The 18,444-nt window shown below is 34.5% G+C and overlaps 1 protein-coding gene across 2 annotated transcripts in view; it reads left to right on the top strand.

Annotated features, from left to right (window-relative positions):
- Positions 1 to 18,444, top strand: part of LOC138307697 (F-box and WD repeat domain-containing 11-A-like) — an 85,832-nt gene that overhangs the window by 42,419 nt on the left and 24,969 nt on the right. For both annotated transcript variants that reach the window (XM_069248545.1, XM_069248536.1), the window contains 7 exons: positions 1,565 to 1,729; positions 10,896 to 11,055; positions 12,936 to 12,996; positions 14,595 to 14,677; positions 15,106 to 15,204; positions 16,852 to 17,042; positions 17,238 to 17,424. In XM_069248545.1, the coding sequence (XP_069104646.1) occupies positions 1,565 to 1,729; positions 10,896 to 11,055; positions 12,936 to 12,996; positions 14,595 to 14,677; positions 15,106 to 15,204; positions 16,852 to 17,042; positions 17,238 to 17,424 (946 nt within the window). The remainder of the gene's footprint in view (positions 1 to 1,564; positions 1,730 to 10,895; positions 11,056 to 12,935; positions 12,997 to 14,594; positions 14,678 to 15,105; positions 15,205 to 16,851; positions 17,043 to 17,237; positions 17,425 to 18,444) is intronic.

The raw sequence follows: 18,444 nt of genomic DNA, 5'->3' as shown, positions 1-18,444 counted from the left end.
GTAACTGATCACAGAACAGACTACTAGACCTTGTTCCTGTGTAACTGATCACAGAACAGACTACTAGACCTTGTTCCTGTGTAACTGATCACAGAACAGACTACTAGACCTTGTTCCTGTGTAACTGATCACAGAACAGACTACTAGACCTTGTTCCTGTGTAACTGATCACAGAACAGACTACTAGACCTTGTTCCTGTGTAACTGATCACAGAACAGACTAGTAACTGATCACAGAACAGACTACTAGACCATGTTCCTGTGTAACTGATCACAGAACAGACTACTAGACCTTGTTCCTGTGTAACTGATCACAGAACAGACTACTAGACCTTGTTCCTGTGTAACTGATCACAGAACAGACTACTAGACCTTGTTCCTGTGTAACTGATCACAGAACAGACTACTAGACCTTGTTCCTGTGTAACTGATCACAGAACAGACTACTAGACCTTGTTCCTGTGTAACTGATCACAGAACAGACTACTAGACCTTGTTCCTGTGTAACTGATCACAGAACAGACTACTAGACCTTGTTCCTGTGTAACTGATCACAGAACAGACTACTAGACCTTGTTCCTGTGTAACTGATCACAGAACAGACTACTAGACCTTGTTACTGTGTAACTGATCACAGAACAGACTACTAGACCTTGTTCCTGTGTAACTGATCACAGAACAGACTACTAGACCTTGTTCCTGTGTAACTGATCACAGAACAGACTACTAGACCTTGTTCCTGTGTAACTGATCACAGAACAGACTACTAGACCTTGTTCCTGTGTAACTGATCACAGAACAGACTACTAGACCTTGTTCCTGTGTAACTGATCACAGAACAGACTACTAGACCTTGTTCCTGTGTAACTGATCACAGAACAGACTACTAGACCTTGTTCCTGTGTAACTGATCACAGAACAGACTACTAGACCTTGTTCCTGTGTAACTGATCACAGAACAGACTACTAGACCTTGTTCCTGTGTAACTGATCACAGAACAGACTACTAGACTTGTTCTGTGTAACTGATCACAGAACAGACTACTAGGCCTTGTTCCTGTGTAACTGATCACAGAACAGACTACTAGGCCTTGTTCCTGTGTAACTGATCACAGAACAGACTACTAGGCCTTGTTCCTGTGTAACTGATCACAGAACAGACTACTAGGCCTTGTTCCTGTGTAACTGATCACAGAACAGACTGTGTAACTGATCACAGAACAGACTACTAGGCCTTGTTCCTGTGTAACTGATCACAGAACAGACTACTAGACCTTGTTCCTGTGTAACTGATCACAGAACAGACTACTAGACCTTGTTCCTGTGTAACTGATCACAGAACAGACTACTAGACCTTGTTCCTGTGTAACTGATCACAGAACAGCCTATTGCTGCTATGATAAGTTGCACTGTTAGTGTTAATTAGGGTAACAATCAATTACTTCAAAGTGTTTTCCTATAAGATGGAATTAAAAACCAAGCAAACATACAATAATTCATATTGACTTCATTGTGTTTGTTTTGTTATCTTCAATTATTATAACCTGATTTCTGGTTATTTCAGTGTTCTCAACTTCAAATCCAAACATAAAAAGAAAGGAGCGAGTTTCCCAAAAATCATCACATCAAATACCTTACCAAAAAATCACAAAAACAAACCAAAGGGCGTAGTTTCAGTGGTAAACTCTGACGACATGTCATCTGTCAATGCCAGTGCACCTGTACTAAGGTAAGTGGTAAACTAGGACAGCATGAGGAAGTGAGCTAGGTGGTCAGTGACCTAACTGGAATTGGAAAGTATATACAGTGTATCAATTTATGATCAAAAATATTTTTCCTTAAAACACCAATCTGTATTAAAATAATATCAATAACACATGTTGTGAACATTTTAAGTTAGATACTAATAATATAGTTTTGTATAGGTCTTGTAAGCTCATTCAAAAGGCAAAATGAAAAGTATTTAATTTTTCAAATTAAAGTGTTTAGCAGGTTAAAATTGTTTGTATAAGGTTGATTATTTTCTTCCTATTTCATCCAACCAAGATGCATATGTATATATACATTGGGGATTAAATGATTAACACACAGTACACTTTAATCCCCAAATCATCTTAATACTCCATGTCTGTAGGTAACAGTCATGATAATATCCCCTGGTTGATATATCTAAATGGTGGTTACAGCTATATATGAAATCTATATATCAATATACACAGAAACAGCTGTCTTTATCAGCCATAAACATTTATTGAATACATACATATCAAAAGGAAATGTATTGACTAATATCAGGCAGTTTTCTGCTAGTTATACCTATAACACCTGTAGTGATATTAGATTAAATGTTCTGTATTTTGTAACTCTATTATATATGGTAGGTAGGAGATATGTGACGTTCATAAATCATATCCATTGAATATAGATGTTTTAACCTGACAGAGGATTAAACTAAATCGTAAATAAAACATCAAAGGTATCGTGTTCTAATTGAAACAGCTGGTAAGTGTCCAATGGTATATATACTGTGTAAGTATCCCAATTTGAGTGATGTCTATCTTCATTGATCATTAATTTACATCATCACATAATCTAAACATCGTTAATGAATTTACATTCTACAATAAACATTCAGCATTTGGAATCCAAATTAAGAAACAGAATATTGTTACACAACAGAAATTATATGATATATAGGTATTTGATCTTGCTGTAATAAGCATTGATGGACTTTATATAATCCATTAATAATTAAGACTAATAAAATTTTACATGGATCTGTGAAGTGGACAGGGATATCTCAACCCTCATGAAAGATTTTTGCCGGTCAACCCGAGGCTTGCCGAGGGTTGACGCCCAAAATCTTTCACTAGGGTTGTGATATCCCTGTCCACTTCACAGACCCATGTTTGATTCTTTTTCTCCCATACATAGCCGAAAAATGATGAAATTCCACTTGGTTTCCAGCTTTTTCATCGGGCCATTATCGCAGAAATGTCGTTGTGCGTCAAAATTGATGACGTCATTTACAATGTGTGCTCATGTATTGATGACGTCACGTTATTGTCTAGCGCGTGTGAGCTGTCTTACATCCCCCTGTGTAAGATAGAGATATCTTTTCCCTAGCAACCACGGGATATCCCTGTGAAGTATGGGAGAAAGCCATATCATAAACCTAAATTATAATCACCTTAATAACGTCTGCTGTCACATCTGTTTACTGTTTGTACATTGAATGATACTATTATTATACGGTATTAGTACAGATATCCTTATGTGTTAGCTGATGTCAGTATTGATACTATTATTATATGGTATTAGTACAGATATCCTTATGTGTTAGCTGATGTCAGTATTGATACTATTATTATATGGTATTAGTACAGATATCCTTATGTGTTAGCTGATGTCAGTATTGATACTATTATTATATGGTATTAGTACAGATATCCTTATGTGTTAGCTGATGTCAGTATTGATACTATTATTATATGGTATTAGTACAGATATCCTTATGTGTTAGCTGATGTCAGTATTGATACTATTATTATATGGTATTAGTACAGATATCCTTATGTGTTAGCTGATGTCAGTATTGATACTATTATTATATGGTATTAGTACAGATATCCTTATGTTGTTAGCTGATGTCAGTATTGATACTATTATTATATGGTATTAGTACAGATATCCTTATGTGTTAGCTGATGTCAGTATTGATACTATTATTATATGGTATTAGTACAGATATCCTTATGTGTTAGCTGATGTCAGTATTGATACTATTATTATATGGTATTAGTACAGATATCCTTATGTGTTAGCTGATGTCAGTAATAATATGGTATTAGTACAGATATCCTTATGTGTTAGCTGATGTCAGTATTGATACTATTATTATATGGTATTAGTACAGATATCCTTATGTGTTAGCTGATGTCAGTATTGATACTATTATTATATGGTATTAGTACAGATATCCTTATGTGTTAGCTGATGTCAGTATTGATACTATTATTATACGGTATTAGTACAGATATCCTTATGTGTTAGCTGATGTCAGTATTGATACTATTATTATATGGTATTAGTACAGATATCCTTATGTGTTAGCTGATGTCAGTATTGATACTATTATTATACGGTATTAGTACAGATATCCTTATGTGTTAGCTGATGTCAGTATTGATACTATTATTATACGGTATTAGTACAGATATCCTTATGTGTTAGCTGATGTCAGTATTGATACTATTATTATATGGTATTAGTACAGATATCCTTATGTGTTAGCTGATGTCAGTATTGATACTATTATTATATGGTATTAGTACAGATATCCTTATGTGTTAGCTGATGTCAGTATTGATACTATTATTATATGGTATTAGTACAGATATCCTTATGTGTTAGCTGATGTCAGTATTGATACTATTATTATATGGTATTAGTACAGATATCCTTATGTGTTAGCTGATGTCAGTATTGATACTATTATTATATGGTATTAGTACAGATATCCTTATGTGTTAGCTGATGTCAGTATTGATACTATTATTATACGGTATTAGTACAGATATCCTTATGTGTTAGCTGATGTCAGTATTGATACTATTATTATATGGTATTAGTACAGATATCCTTATGTGTTAGCTGATGTCAGTATTGATACTATTATTATATGGTATTAGTACAGATATCCTTATGAGTTAGCTGATGTCAGTATTAATACTATTATTATATGGTATTAGTACAGATATCCTTATGTGTTAGCTGATGTCAGTATTGATACTATTATTATATGGTATTAGTACAGATATCCTTATGTGTTAGCTGATGAGTTCAGTAATAATAGGGTATTAGTACAGATATCCTTATGTGTTAGCTGATGTCAGTATTGATACTATTATTATATGGTATTAGTACAGATATCCTTATGTGTTAGCTGATGTCAGTAATAATAGGGTATTAGTACAGATATCCTTATGTGTTAGCTGATGTCAGTATTGATACTATTATTATATGGTATTAGTACAGATATCCTTATGTGTTAGCTGATGTCAGTATTGATACTATTATTATATGGTATTAGTACAGATATCCTTATGTGTTAGCTGATGTCAGTATTGATACTATTATTATATGGTATTAGTACAGATATCCTTATGTGTTAGCTGATGTCAGTATTGATACTATTATTATATGGTATTAGTACAGATATCCTTATGAGTTAGCTGATGTCAGTATTGATACTATTATTATATGGTATTAGTACAGATATCCTTATGTGTTAGCTGATGTCAGTATTGATACTATTATTATATGGTATTAGTACAGATATCCTTATGTGTTAGCTGATGTCAGTATTGATACTATTATTATATGGTATTAGTACAGATATCCTTATGTGTTAGCTGATGTCAGTAATAATAGGGTATTAGTACAGATATCCTTATGTGTTAGCTGATGTCAGTATTGATACTATTATTATATGGTATTAGTACAGATATCCTTATGTGTTAGCTGATGTCAGTATTGATACTATTATTATATGGTATTAGTACAGATATCCTTATGTGTTAGCTGATGTCAGTATTGATACTATTATTATATGGTATTAGTACAGATATCCTTATGTGTTAGCTGATGTCAGTATTGATACTATTATTATATGGTATTAGTACAGATATCCTTATGTGTTAGCTGATGTCAGTAATAATAGGGTATTAGTACAGATATCCTTATGTGTTAGCTGATGTCAGTATTGATACTATTATTATATGGTATTAGTACAGATATCCTTATGTGTTAGCTGATGTCAGTAATAATAGGGTATTAGTACAGATATCCTTATGTGTTAGCTGATGTCAGTATTGATACTATTATTATACGGTATTAGTACAGATATCCTTATGTGTTAGCTGATGTCAGTATTGATACTATTATTATATGGTATTAGTACAGATATCCTTATGTGTTAGCTGATGTCAGTATTGATACTATTATTATATGGTATTAGTACAGATATCCTTATGTGTTAGCTGATGTCAGTAATAATAGGGTATTAGTACAGATATCTTTATGTGTTAGCTGATGTCAGTATTGATACTATTATTATACGGTATTAGTACAGATATCCTTATGTGTTAGCTGATGTCAGTAATAATAGGTATTAGTACAGATATCCTTATGTGTTAGCTGATGTCAGTATTGATACTATTATTATATGGTATTAGTACAGATATCCTTATGTGTTAGCTGATGTCAGTATTGATACTATTATTATACGGTATTAGTACAGATATCCTTATGTGTTAGCTGATGTCAGTATTGATACTATTATTATATGGTATTAGTACAGATATCCTTATGTGTTAGCTGATGTCAGTATTGATACTATTATTATATGGTATTAGTACAGATATCCTTATGTGTTAGCTGATGTCAGTATTGATACTATTATTATATGGTATTAGTACAGATATCCTTATGTGTTAGCTGATGTCAGTATTGATACTATTATTATATGGTATTAGTACAGATACCTTATGTGTTAGCTGATGTCAGTATTGATACTATTATTATATGGTATTAGTACAGATATCCTTATGTGTTAGCTGATGTCAGTATTATATATAGGGTATTAGTACAGATATCCTTATGTGTTAGCTGATGTCAGTATTGATACTATTATTATATGGTATTAGTACAGATATCCTTATGTGTTAGCTGATGTCAGTATTGATACTATTATTATATGGTATTAGTACAGATATCCTTATGTGTTAGCTGATGTCAGTATTGATACTATTATTATATGGTATTTCTTACAGATATCCTTATGTGTTAGCTGATGTCAGTATTGATACTATTATTATATGGTATTAGTACAGATATCCTTATGTGTTAGCTGATGTCAGTATTGATACTATTATTATATGGTATTAGTACAGATATCCTTATGTGTTAGCTGATGTCAGTAATAATAGGGTATTAGTACAGATATCCTTATGTGTTAGCTGATGTCAGTATTGATACTATTATTATATGGTATTAGTACAGATATCCTTATGTGTTAGCTGATGTCAGTATTGATACTATTATTATATGGTATTAGTACAGATATCCTTATGTGTTAGCTGATGTCAGTATTGATACTATTATTATATGGTATTAGTACAGATATCCTTATGTGTTAGCTGATGTCAGTATTGATACTATTATTATATGGTATTAGTACAGATATCCTTATGTGTTAGCTGATGTCAGTATTGATAATAGGGTATTAGTACAGATATCCTTATGTGTTAGCTGATGTCAGTATTGATACTATTATTATATGGTATTAGTACAGATATCCTTATGTGTTAGCTGATGTCAGTATTGATACTATTATTATATGGTATTAGTACAGATATCCTTATGTGTTAGCTGATGTCAGTATTGATACTATTATTATATGGTATTAGTACAGATATCCTTATGTGTTAGCTGATGTCAGTAATAATAGGGTATTAGTACAGATATCCTTATGTGTTAGCTGATGTCAGTATTGATACTATTATTATATGGTATTAGTACAGATATCCTTATGTGTTAGCTGATGTCAGTATTGATACTATTATTATATGGTATTAGTACAGATATCCTTATGTGTTAGCTGATGTCAGTATTGATACTATTATTATATGGTATTAGTACAGATATCCTTATGTGTTAGCTGATGTCAGTATTGATACTATTATTATATGGTATTAGTACAGATATCCTTATGTGTTAGCTGATGTCAGTAATAATAGGGTATTAGTACAGATATCCTTATGTGTTAGCTGATGTCAGTATTGATACTATTATTATATGGTATTAGTACAGATATCCTTATGTGTTAGCTGATGTCAGTAATAATAGGGTATTAGTACAGATATCCTTATGTGTTAGCTGATGTCAGTATTGATACTATTATTATACGGTATTAGTACAGATATCCTTATGTGTTAGCTGATGTCAGTATTGATACTATTATTATATGGTATTAGTACAGATATCTTTATGTGTTAGCTGATGTCAGTATTGATACTATTATTATATGGTATTAGTACAGATATCCTTATGTGTTAGCTGATGTCAGTAATAATAGGGTATTAGTACAGATATCTTTATGTGTTAGCTGATGTCAGTATTGATACTATTATTATACGGTATTAGTACAGATATCCTTATGTGTTAGCTGATGTCAGTAATAATAGGGTATTAGTACAGATATCCTTATGTGTTAGCTGATGTCAGTATTGATACTATTATTATATGGTATTAGTACAGATATCCTTATGTGTTAGCTGATGTCAGTATTGATACTATTATTATACGGTATTAGTACAGATATCCTTATGTGTTAGCTGATGTCAGTATTGATACTATTATTATATGGTATTAGTACAGATATCCTTATGTGTTAGCTGATGTCAGTATTGATACTATTATTATATGGTATTAGTACAGATATCCTTATGTGTTAGCTGATGTCAGTAATAATAGGGTATTAGTACAGATATCCTTATGTGTTAGCTGATGTCAGTATTGATACTATTATTATATGGTATTAGTACAGATATCCTTATGTGTTAGCTGATGTCAGTATTGATACTATTATTATATGGTATTAGTACAGATATCCTTATGTGTTAGCTGATGTCAGTAATAATAGGGTATTAGTACAGATATCCTTATGTGTTAGCTGATGTCAGTAATAATAGGGTATTAGTACAGATATCCTTATGTGTTAGCTGATGTCAGTATTGATACTATTATTATATGGTATTAGTACAGATATCCTTATGTGTTAGCTGATGTCAGTATTGATACTATTATTATATGGTATTAGTACAGATATCCTTATGTGTTAGCTGATGTCAGTATTGATACTATTATTATATGGTATTAGTACAGATATCCTTATGTGTTAGCTGATGTCAGTATTGATACTATTATTATATGGTATTAGTACAGATATCCTTATGTGTTAGCTGATGTCAGTAATAATAGGGTATTAGTACAGATATCCTTATGTGTTAGCTGATGTCAGTAATAATATGGTATTAGTACAGATATCCTTATGTGTTAGCTGATGTCAGTATTGATACTATTATTATATGGTATTAGTACAGATATCCTTATGTGTTAGCTGATGTCAGTCTGTTAACATCAGTAATTGATATACATTTTGCAGGGATTCTGGATCTCTGATTTTAAACTGAGTTCCTTTGAAAACTTTATAATAGTCAAATACGGGCACTTTGTGTATATTGTTATGGCTATCCAGAAATATCAAAAGCTTTGTATGATTATTAATTTTAGAAGGATTTTCAGGGGTACTACTCACCTGAAACTACAGGTGTGATATTTATCAGTCCTACCTGGCTATTAATCAATAGGCACTTCAAAAAAACTATAAGCAGCAGAGAACAATGTAAGGAATAAAGTGGGATTTTGAAATAAGATTTTCACATTCACTGTGATTAGTTTGATGTATCAATGTTTGATCTCATCACACAGTGTAATTATAACCCTGGGACAAACAAGTCCTAATTACACACACCTCAAAGTTGATAGTGATTATAGTATACAGAGAGTAGAGCCACAGACAATTAAATGGAGTATTTCAATATTTTAATAGTTTCAATAATGTGGTAATAATCTAAAGTAGTGTCCATCTGAATGTACATAAATGTAAACTAATGATACGTAAATAAATTATAGTTATAAAGAAGGGAAGCTGGTCCGTCATCAATGTAGATATTGGTACCAAACATGTACCTATAATGTTATTCATGTCTGCTACCCTGTCTGGTTATGATCAGTCACACACATTTCTACTTTATCTGACATACCAAGGTCATCACACAAAAATTTCTACTTTATCTGACATACGAAGGTCATCACACACACATTACTTCTTTATCTGATATACGAAGGTCTTCACAGACATTTCTACTTTATCTGACATACCAAGGTCATCACACAAAAATTTCTACTTTATCTGACATATGAAGGTCGTCACACACACATTACTTCTTTATCTGATATACGAAGGTCTTCACAGACATTTCTACTTTATCTGACCTACTAAGGTCATTACACACACATTTCTACTTTATCTGACATACGAGGTCTTCACACATATTTCTACTTTATCTGACATACGAAGGTCATCACACACACATTTCTACTTTATCTGATATACCAAGGTCATCACACAAACATTTCTACTTTATCTGACATACGAAGGTCATCACACACATTTCTACTTTATCTGACATACGAAGGTCATCACACACACATTTCTACTTTATCTGACATACAAAGGTCATCACACAAACATTTCTACTTTATCTGACATATACCAATGTCATAACACACACATTTCTACTTTATCTGACATAAGAAGGTCATCACACACAAATTTCTACTTTATTTGATATACGAAGGTCGTCACACACACATTACTTCCTTATCTGATATACGAAGGTCATCACACACACATTACTTCCTTATCTGATATACGAAGGTCTTCACAGACACATTACTTCTTTATCTGATATATGAAGGTCTTCACAGACATTTCTACTTTATCTGACCTACTAAGGTCATAACACACATATTTCTACTTTATCTGACCTACTAAGGTCATTACACACACATTTCTACTTTATCTGACATACGAGGTCTTCACACATATTTCTACTTTATCAGACATACGAAGGTCATCACACACACATTTTTACTTTATCAGACATACGAAGGTCATCACACTCACATATCTACTTTATCTGGCATGGATACTTTATATAGAGTTTGTTGAATCAGAAGAATCTGTAATTAAGTCTTTTTGTCCTCAGGTTTATTGACATGCCGATCCGCCGACACATTCAGGACGAGGGAAATATGAGATACCTCGGCTCATCCCTCAGTTCTCTTCCAGTGTCTACACGATTTACACTCGAGTCCTCTGTCAGCTTTATTAACGAAGATCAAAATCAGTCTCAGAAAAAGAAAACGGTAAATATTTGCTCATTTGAACTAGTCTAAAAAAAAATGTACAAGTGTAACCAATGTGAACCAGTCTCAGAAAAAGGTTAATGTATTGGCCTCTGAACCTGTCCCAGATAAAGTTAAATGTGTCATCCTGTGAACCAGTCTGAGAAAAAGGTAAATGTGTCGTCCAGTGTACGAGTTTCAGAAAAAGGTAAATGTGTCGTTCTGTGAATAAGTCTCAGAAAAAAGGTAAATGTGTTTTCAAGTGAACGAGTCTCAGAAAAAAGGTAAATGTGTCGTCCCATGAATACGTGTCAGAAAAAGGTAAATGTGTCGTTCTGTGAATAAGTGTCAGATAAAGGGAAATGTGTCATCCAGTGAACCAGTCTCAGAAAAATGTAAATTTGTTGTCTCGTGAACTAGTCTGAGAAAAAGGTAAATGTGTTGTCCAGTGAACGAGTCTCAGAAAAAGGTAAATGTGTGGTCCTGTGAACAAGTCTCAGAAAAAGGTAAATGTGTCGTCCTGTGAACAAGTCACAGAAAAAGGTAAATGTGTCGTCCTGTGAATGAGTTTCAGAAAAAGGTGAATGTGTCGTCCTGTGAACGAGTCTCAGAAAAAAGGTAAATGTATCTTTCTGTGAATATGTGTCAGAAAAATGTGAATGTGTCGTTCTGTGAATGAGTATCAGATAAAGGAAAATGTGTCGTCCGGTGAACAAGTCTCAGAAAAAGGTAAATGTGTTGTCCTGTGAATGATTGAGAAAAAGGTAAATGTGTCATTCTGTGAATATGTGTTAGAAAAAGGTGAATGTGTCGTTCTTTGAATGAGTGTCAGATGAAGGGAAATGTGTCCTCCTGTGAACCAGTCTCAGAAAAAGGTAAATGTGTCCTCTTGTGAACCAGTCTCAGAAAAAGGTAAATGTGTCATCCTGTGAACCAGTCTCAGAAAAAGGTAAATGTGTCATCCTGTGAACCAGTCTCAGAAAAAGGTAAATGTCATCCTGTGAACCAATCTGAGAAAAATGTAAATGTGTCATCCTGTGAACGAGTCTCAGAAAAAGGTAAATGTGTCGTCCTGTGAACGAGTCTCAGAAAAAAGGTAAATGTATCGTTCTGTGAATATGTGTCAGAAAAAGGTGAATGTGTCGTTCTGTGAATGAGTGTCAGATAAAGGAAAATGTGTCGTCCAGTGAGCAAGTCTCAGAAAAAGGTAAATGTGTCGTCCTGTGAACGATTGAGAAAAAGGTAAATGTGTCATTCTGTGAATATGTGTCTGAAAAAGGTGAATGTGTCGTTCTGTGAATGAGTGTCAGATAAAGAGAAATGTGTCCTCCTGTGAACCAGTCTCAGAAAAAGGTAAATTTGTCATCCTGTGAACCAGTCACAGAAAAGGTAAATGTGTCGTCCTGTGAACCAGTCTCAGAAAAAGGCGTAAGTGTCGTCCTGTGAACGAGTTTCAGAAAAAGGTAAATGTGTCATCCTGTGAACCAGTCTCAGAAAAAGGTAAATGTCATCCTGTGAACCAATCTGAGAAAAATGAAATGTGTCGTCCAGTGAATATGTGTCAGAAAAAGGTAAATGTGTTGTTCTGTGAATAAGTATCAGATAAATGTATGGTCCTCTGAACCAGTCTCAGAAAAAGTTAAATGTGTCATCCAGTGAACCAGTCTCTGAAAAAGGTAAATGTGTTTTCCTGTGAACTAGTCTCAGAAAAAGGTGTAAGTGTCGTCCTGTAAACCAGTCTGAGAAAAAGGTAAATTTGTTTTAAAGAAAATATTGACTGGATGGAATTACCACTTTGTATCAAAAGATAATTCCCTGGTTTAAATCTAACAAGTTTTTCTTAAGAAAGTTTTAATGTATTGTCAGATCATTAATTCCCAGTACTTGTGATCTTCTTCCAGAAAACTTTGCTTGATGAGGAAGCTTGGTCTGTGATACATTGGTACCTGGAGGAATGGTCAGGTAAGTAACCAACATTGTCCCTTCACAACACTCTATGTATGTTTGTGGTTTCTTAGCCAGAAAAAAGACTGGTCTGTACACATTATCTAACATTATCTCAATAGATAGTAACTAAATCCAGCCTTCTGGGAGAGTTTCAGTGTGTTATAGAACTACCAGTTTCTACGAGACATCTAAGTTAAAGGTACCAGTGATTAAAGTTCTCATTATTGACTTCCTATATATCGGGAATTTACAGAGAATTCATATCATGTTTTAATGATTAAGAACAGTGTGCATGTATTTTTGTTTTTTCTAAAACGATTATATCAGAAGCATTTTTGTACCTATTCAAATAGCTTTAGAAAACAGTTGGCTTAGTAAAGAAAATCACTGTCCTAAAGATTTTCAGAACCTACATATTTCAAATCGTATGGTTTCATTTGTAGCCTTTTTTGGCTGTCTGGTTTTGCAAAACATTAAATCTTTAGTGTAACCAAATATTTAATCTTTAAAATTCACCAATAAAAGAAGCTAAACTTGATAACTTCATAATATACTTCCATCAATAATATTTAAGCTTTTCTTCTTTTATCAATGGACAAACATGACTTTGCACTTTTCTACAAATAACCAACTTAAGTGATACTGAAACACACTTGTACATTTGTTTGACTATACTTTACTAGAAGGATGTCTTTCCTTTACTTGATCGGTGATTGGCTATGACTCCTGAAGTCCAAGGTTCGATCCCGTGTGGAGACACTGCATCAAACTTCATTAATCACTTCTCCAGACACTCCAACAGAGGTTCTCTGGTACACTAGAAGTCTAATATAGCCAGTCAGTCCCAGATATTCTAATTCCTAACACGTCTGTCCATATATACCTTACTATCGGGCCATGTTCTCCTACTAATTCCTAACACGTCTGTCCATATATACCTTACTAATGGGCCATGTTCTCCTACTAATTCCTAACACGTCTGTCCATATATACCTTACTAACGGGCCATGTTCTCCTACTAATTCCTAACACGTCTGTCCATATATACCTTACTAACGGGCCATGTTCTCCTACTAATTCCTAACACGTCTGTCCATATATTTCTTACTAACGGGCCATGTTCTCCTACTAATTCCTAACACGTCTGTCCATATATACCTTACTAACGGGCCATGTTCTCCTACTAATTCCTAACACGTCTGTCCATATATACCTTACTAACGGGCCATGTTCTCCTACTAATTCCTAACACGTCTGTCCATATATACCTTACTAACGGGCCATGTTCTCCTACTAATTCCTAACACGTCTGTCCATATATACCTTACTAACGGGCCATGTTCTCCTACTAATTCCTAACACGTCTGTCCATATATACCTTACTAACGGGCCATGTTCTCCTACTAATTCCTAACACGTCTGTCCATATATACCTTACTAACGGGCCATGTTCTCCTACTAATTCCTAACACGTCTGTCCATATATACCTTACTAACGGGCCATGTTCTCCTATCTCACACAGATTGCACAGGGATATAGATTCAATTGAAGTCTGTACGCTAGATTTCAACACCAGTTCTCATTTTCCAATTTGGTTTGTTTGTATTTACAGATGTAAGAAAGAATGAATTTCTTCACAAATTCCTCCTCAAGCTCGATCCCCGACAACACTATTTTATATCGAGCTTTTTATCGGTGAGTAAATAGTATTATCTTTATGTATAGTCGCCTTCACAGACGCTTAACCATTGTAACACAAATCTTATTCAAGCTGCATGTGAAAACAGACTGGTACGCTGAATTAAATTCAAATCAAATTGCAATATCAGTTTGGGCATTGGCTCTGTATATTTTTATATGTTATACTTCAGTTCTGATTTAGATGGGTGCTAAAATACGATTTTAAATCTTGTGTCAACACCTAAATTATTAAACTCTTCTCTTTTTATTGTATTTCATTTTAAGCTCCTTGAAAGATGTGAAGCTCCAAGTTTTATTTTGCTATGAATTAGTTGTATTCCAAAAGAAAAAATATAAGATCAATTTTATAAAGTTTGATTAACATGTGGAAGAACAGGTGATGGTTTGTTAGAGATGAACTTTTACCATTTTTTATTGTCCAGATGCGACAGTACCGAGATTTCCTTACAATGCTGCCTGAGCACATCTCATTGAAGATATTGAATTACATGACACCTGAAAAAATACTGAAGTGTTCTATGGTGAGTTACTCAAATTTACTCTGTGACTGGCAGATTTGATTCATGATTTCTAACAATCAAACAATTTTAGTTGATATTCCATCTAGGTAAGTTAAATAGTCTTATACCTCCAAATTTACTGATGGAATAATTTTCTGTTTCCATTATTGAGTTTCAGTCAAACCTGTCTTAACGACCCCTGTATTCAGCGACTTCCTGTCTTATGCGACCTTAATTATTCCTCCCAATGATATTTATTAAATAAATGACCTTTATTCAACGACCACCTGCCTAACGCAACTAACGACCATAAAAATTCACACCATTACATGTTCATAACCTGTCTCAAGCGACTATTTTGAAACTGAAACCAAGCGTATTCAACAAGAGTTTAAATTCATTGAGCAAATGTATGTCACTGCAGAGATTGATTAGGCAATTTTTTTACGACAGAACGATGATTATAAGATCGCTATTGTATCCTATGTTATATATAATATACACATATAAACTTGATTGTGAATTGGCGTGGTTTTCAAAAGTATGGACCTACCTTAATGGGCTGACATTGATCTTCAGTCAAGGTCACACAGGTCAAATAAACAAAAGTCTTCAGATTACTTTTCAGTAACATAGACACAATGGGACCTCATCTTTGATGAGGATCTCGAGCTTAATAAGCTTGGTAGGGTTATAAGGACTACAAAGTTTTGTTAAAAGGAATGCTCTAAAGTTTCATACAGAAGCAAGGTCAACTGAATGTCTTACAAACATTTCTATTGTACTTTTAACAATGGAATTAAAAGTTTACATAGTGTATGATGAAATTACAAAGTGCATTACATTGTACATCTGAATTCTCTTGCCTATCTTGGTCACTAGGTCATGTTGTTAATCTAGAACTAAGCACAAAAATAATTAGGTTAGTTAATCATGGTTTCTCTGAGGTAGGTACCATTTTATTCTTGATACTTTTACAGTTTTGGACAGTTCCATGTTGATCTATATAGGGAGTATCAGGTTGCAGCTCGTTAATTAAGTATGACCATAAAAAGGTGAAGGTAATTTGTAGGAATTTCATTAACAGTTGTTGTGATAGTATCACTGCCAACATTAAATCTATACCTATATTGTAGCTGCTGTAGAAGCATTGTAATCTAATTAGAACATTCATCTTCCTCCTTTGTGTAATGGATTGGTTGTCAATACAGCAAACAGGAAATACAAGTGTTCCTCTGTCGAAATCAAACCCTCAAACCTTAGTTACAACTCTGTTACTCCTTACAAATGTTAAAATCAAAATCCCTTAAGGTTGTATCTAGGACAAAGCAGATTGTGAAGTGTTACCCTTGTCCATCCCCTCTATCCCATCCTGTCCCAGTGTGACCTACCCCAGTGTGACCTACCCCAGTGTGACCTACCCCAGTGTGACCCATTGTGTCCAACATATTGTATTATGTCCCCTTGTGTCTTGTCCATTTGTGTAATGTCTCATCTTCTCAATGTGTGACTTTGAGGTGGGGACATTTGTCTTACACACAAATCTAGTAAGATTTGACTCGCCCGTTTTAAAGTGTTCACCTGAAACATCAAGTATTGTTTTATAAGTCCTGATGAAGATTCTCCTTTGTATTTTGTTGCTAATTTACCTGTATTTCTGTTGTACAGGTGAGTAAAGCATGGCACGCCCTAGCTAACTCTAACAAGTTGTGGGGGTGGAAGTGTGAGGAGGTGGAACTTCTCGTACCCATTCCATCTAATCCGTGCTGGAAACACATCTACAGGGACAACATGCATCTAAAGATGAACTGGAGCAATGGGTCGTGTCGTACACTGGACCTAAAGGGGCACACAGACACGTAAGTCAGTTGGTCCTTAGAAGGGTACTTTATACTGTTAATTACCCAGATCCTCCAATTAACCAAAAACATAACATAGACAATTCTATTAAATCCAAGAATAATTCTTAAGAAGGTTTTAAAAAGAAAATGCAGATGAAAATGAATTAAAAGAAATTGTGTCATTATAAAGATGACCTTGACCTTTTGTTACAGAGTAGAGGCGGTCACCTTCAACCATCGGTTATTTGCAAGCGGCAGTCAGGATAAGACTATCAGAATCTGGGACATCAAGTCGGGCCGACCACTCCAAGTCCTTAAGGGCCATGAAAAAGGGGTGTGGTGCCTTAATCTCTTCACTGAGACTCTACTGGTCAGCGGGTCATACGATGGCACTATTAAGGTACAACTGACCATAGGTTACTAAGCATAGGTACAGCTCACTGTACACTTAGTTGGTATACAGTTGTGCTTCTTTGTCTACTGGTCAGCGAGTCATACAATGGCACTATTAAGGTACAACTGACCATAGGTTACTAAGCATAGGTACAGCTCACTGTACACTTAGTCGGTGTACAGTTGTGCTTCTTTGTCTACTGGTCAGCGAGTCATACAATGGCACTATTAGGTACAACTGACCATAGGTTACTAAGCATAGGTACAGCTCACTGTACACTTAGTTGGTATACAGTTGTGCTTCTTTCTACTGGTCAGCGGTCATACAATGGCATATTAAGGTACAACTGACCATAGGTTACTAAGCATAGGTACAGCTCACTGTACACTTAGTTGGTATACAGTTGTGCTTCTTTGTCTACTGGTCAGCGAGTCATACAATGGCACTATTAAGGTACAACTGACCATAGGTTACTAAGCATAGGTACAGCTCACTGTACACTTAGTTGGTATACAGTTGTGCTTCTTTGTCTACTGGTCAGCGAGTCATACAATGGCACTATTAGGTACAACTGACCATAGGTTACTAAGCATAGGTACAGCTCACTGTACACTTAGTTGGTATACAGTTGTGCTTCTTTGTCTACTGGTCAGCGAGTCATACAATGGCACTATTAAGGTACAACTGACCATAGGTTACTAAGCATAGGTACAGCTCACTGTACACTTAGTTGGTATACAGTTGTGCTTCTTTGTCTACTGGTCAGCGAGTCATACAATGGCACTATTAAGGTACAACTGACCATAGGTTACTAAGCATAGGTACAGCTCACTGTACACTTAGTCGGTGTACAGTTGTGCTTCTTTGTCTACTGGTCAGCGAGTCATACGATGGCACTATTAGGTACAACTGACCATAGGTTACTAAGCATAGGTACAGCTCACTGTACACTTAGTTGGTATACAGTTGTGCTTCTTTGTCTACTGGTCAGCGAGTCATACAATGGCACTATTAAGGTACAACTGA

Source organism: Argopecten irradians, chromosome 1, assembly GCF_041381155.1.
Source record: "Argopecten irradians isolate NY chromosome 1, Ai_NY, whole genome shotgun sequence".
Taxonomy (NCBI): Eukaryota; Metazoa; Mollusca; class Bivalvia; order Pectinida; family Pectinidae; genus Argopecten; species Argopecten irradians.
This window is presented reverse-complemented; position numbering and strand designations above follow the sequence as displayed.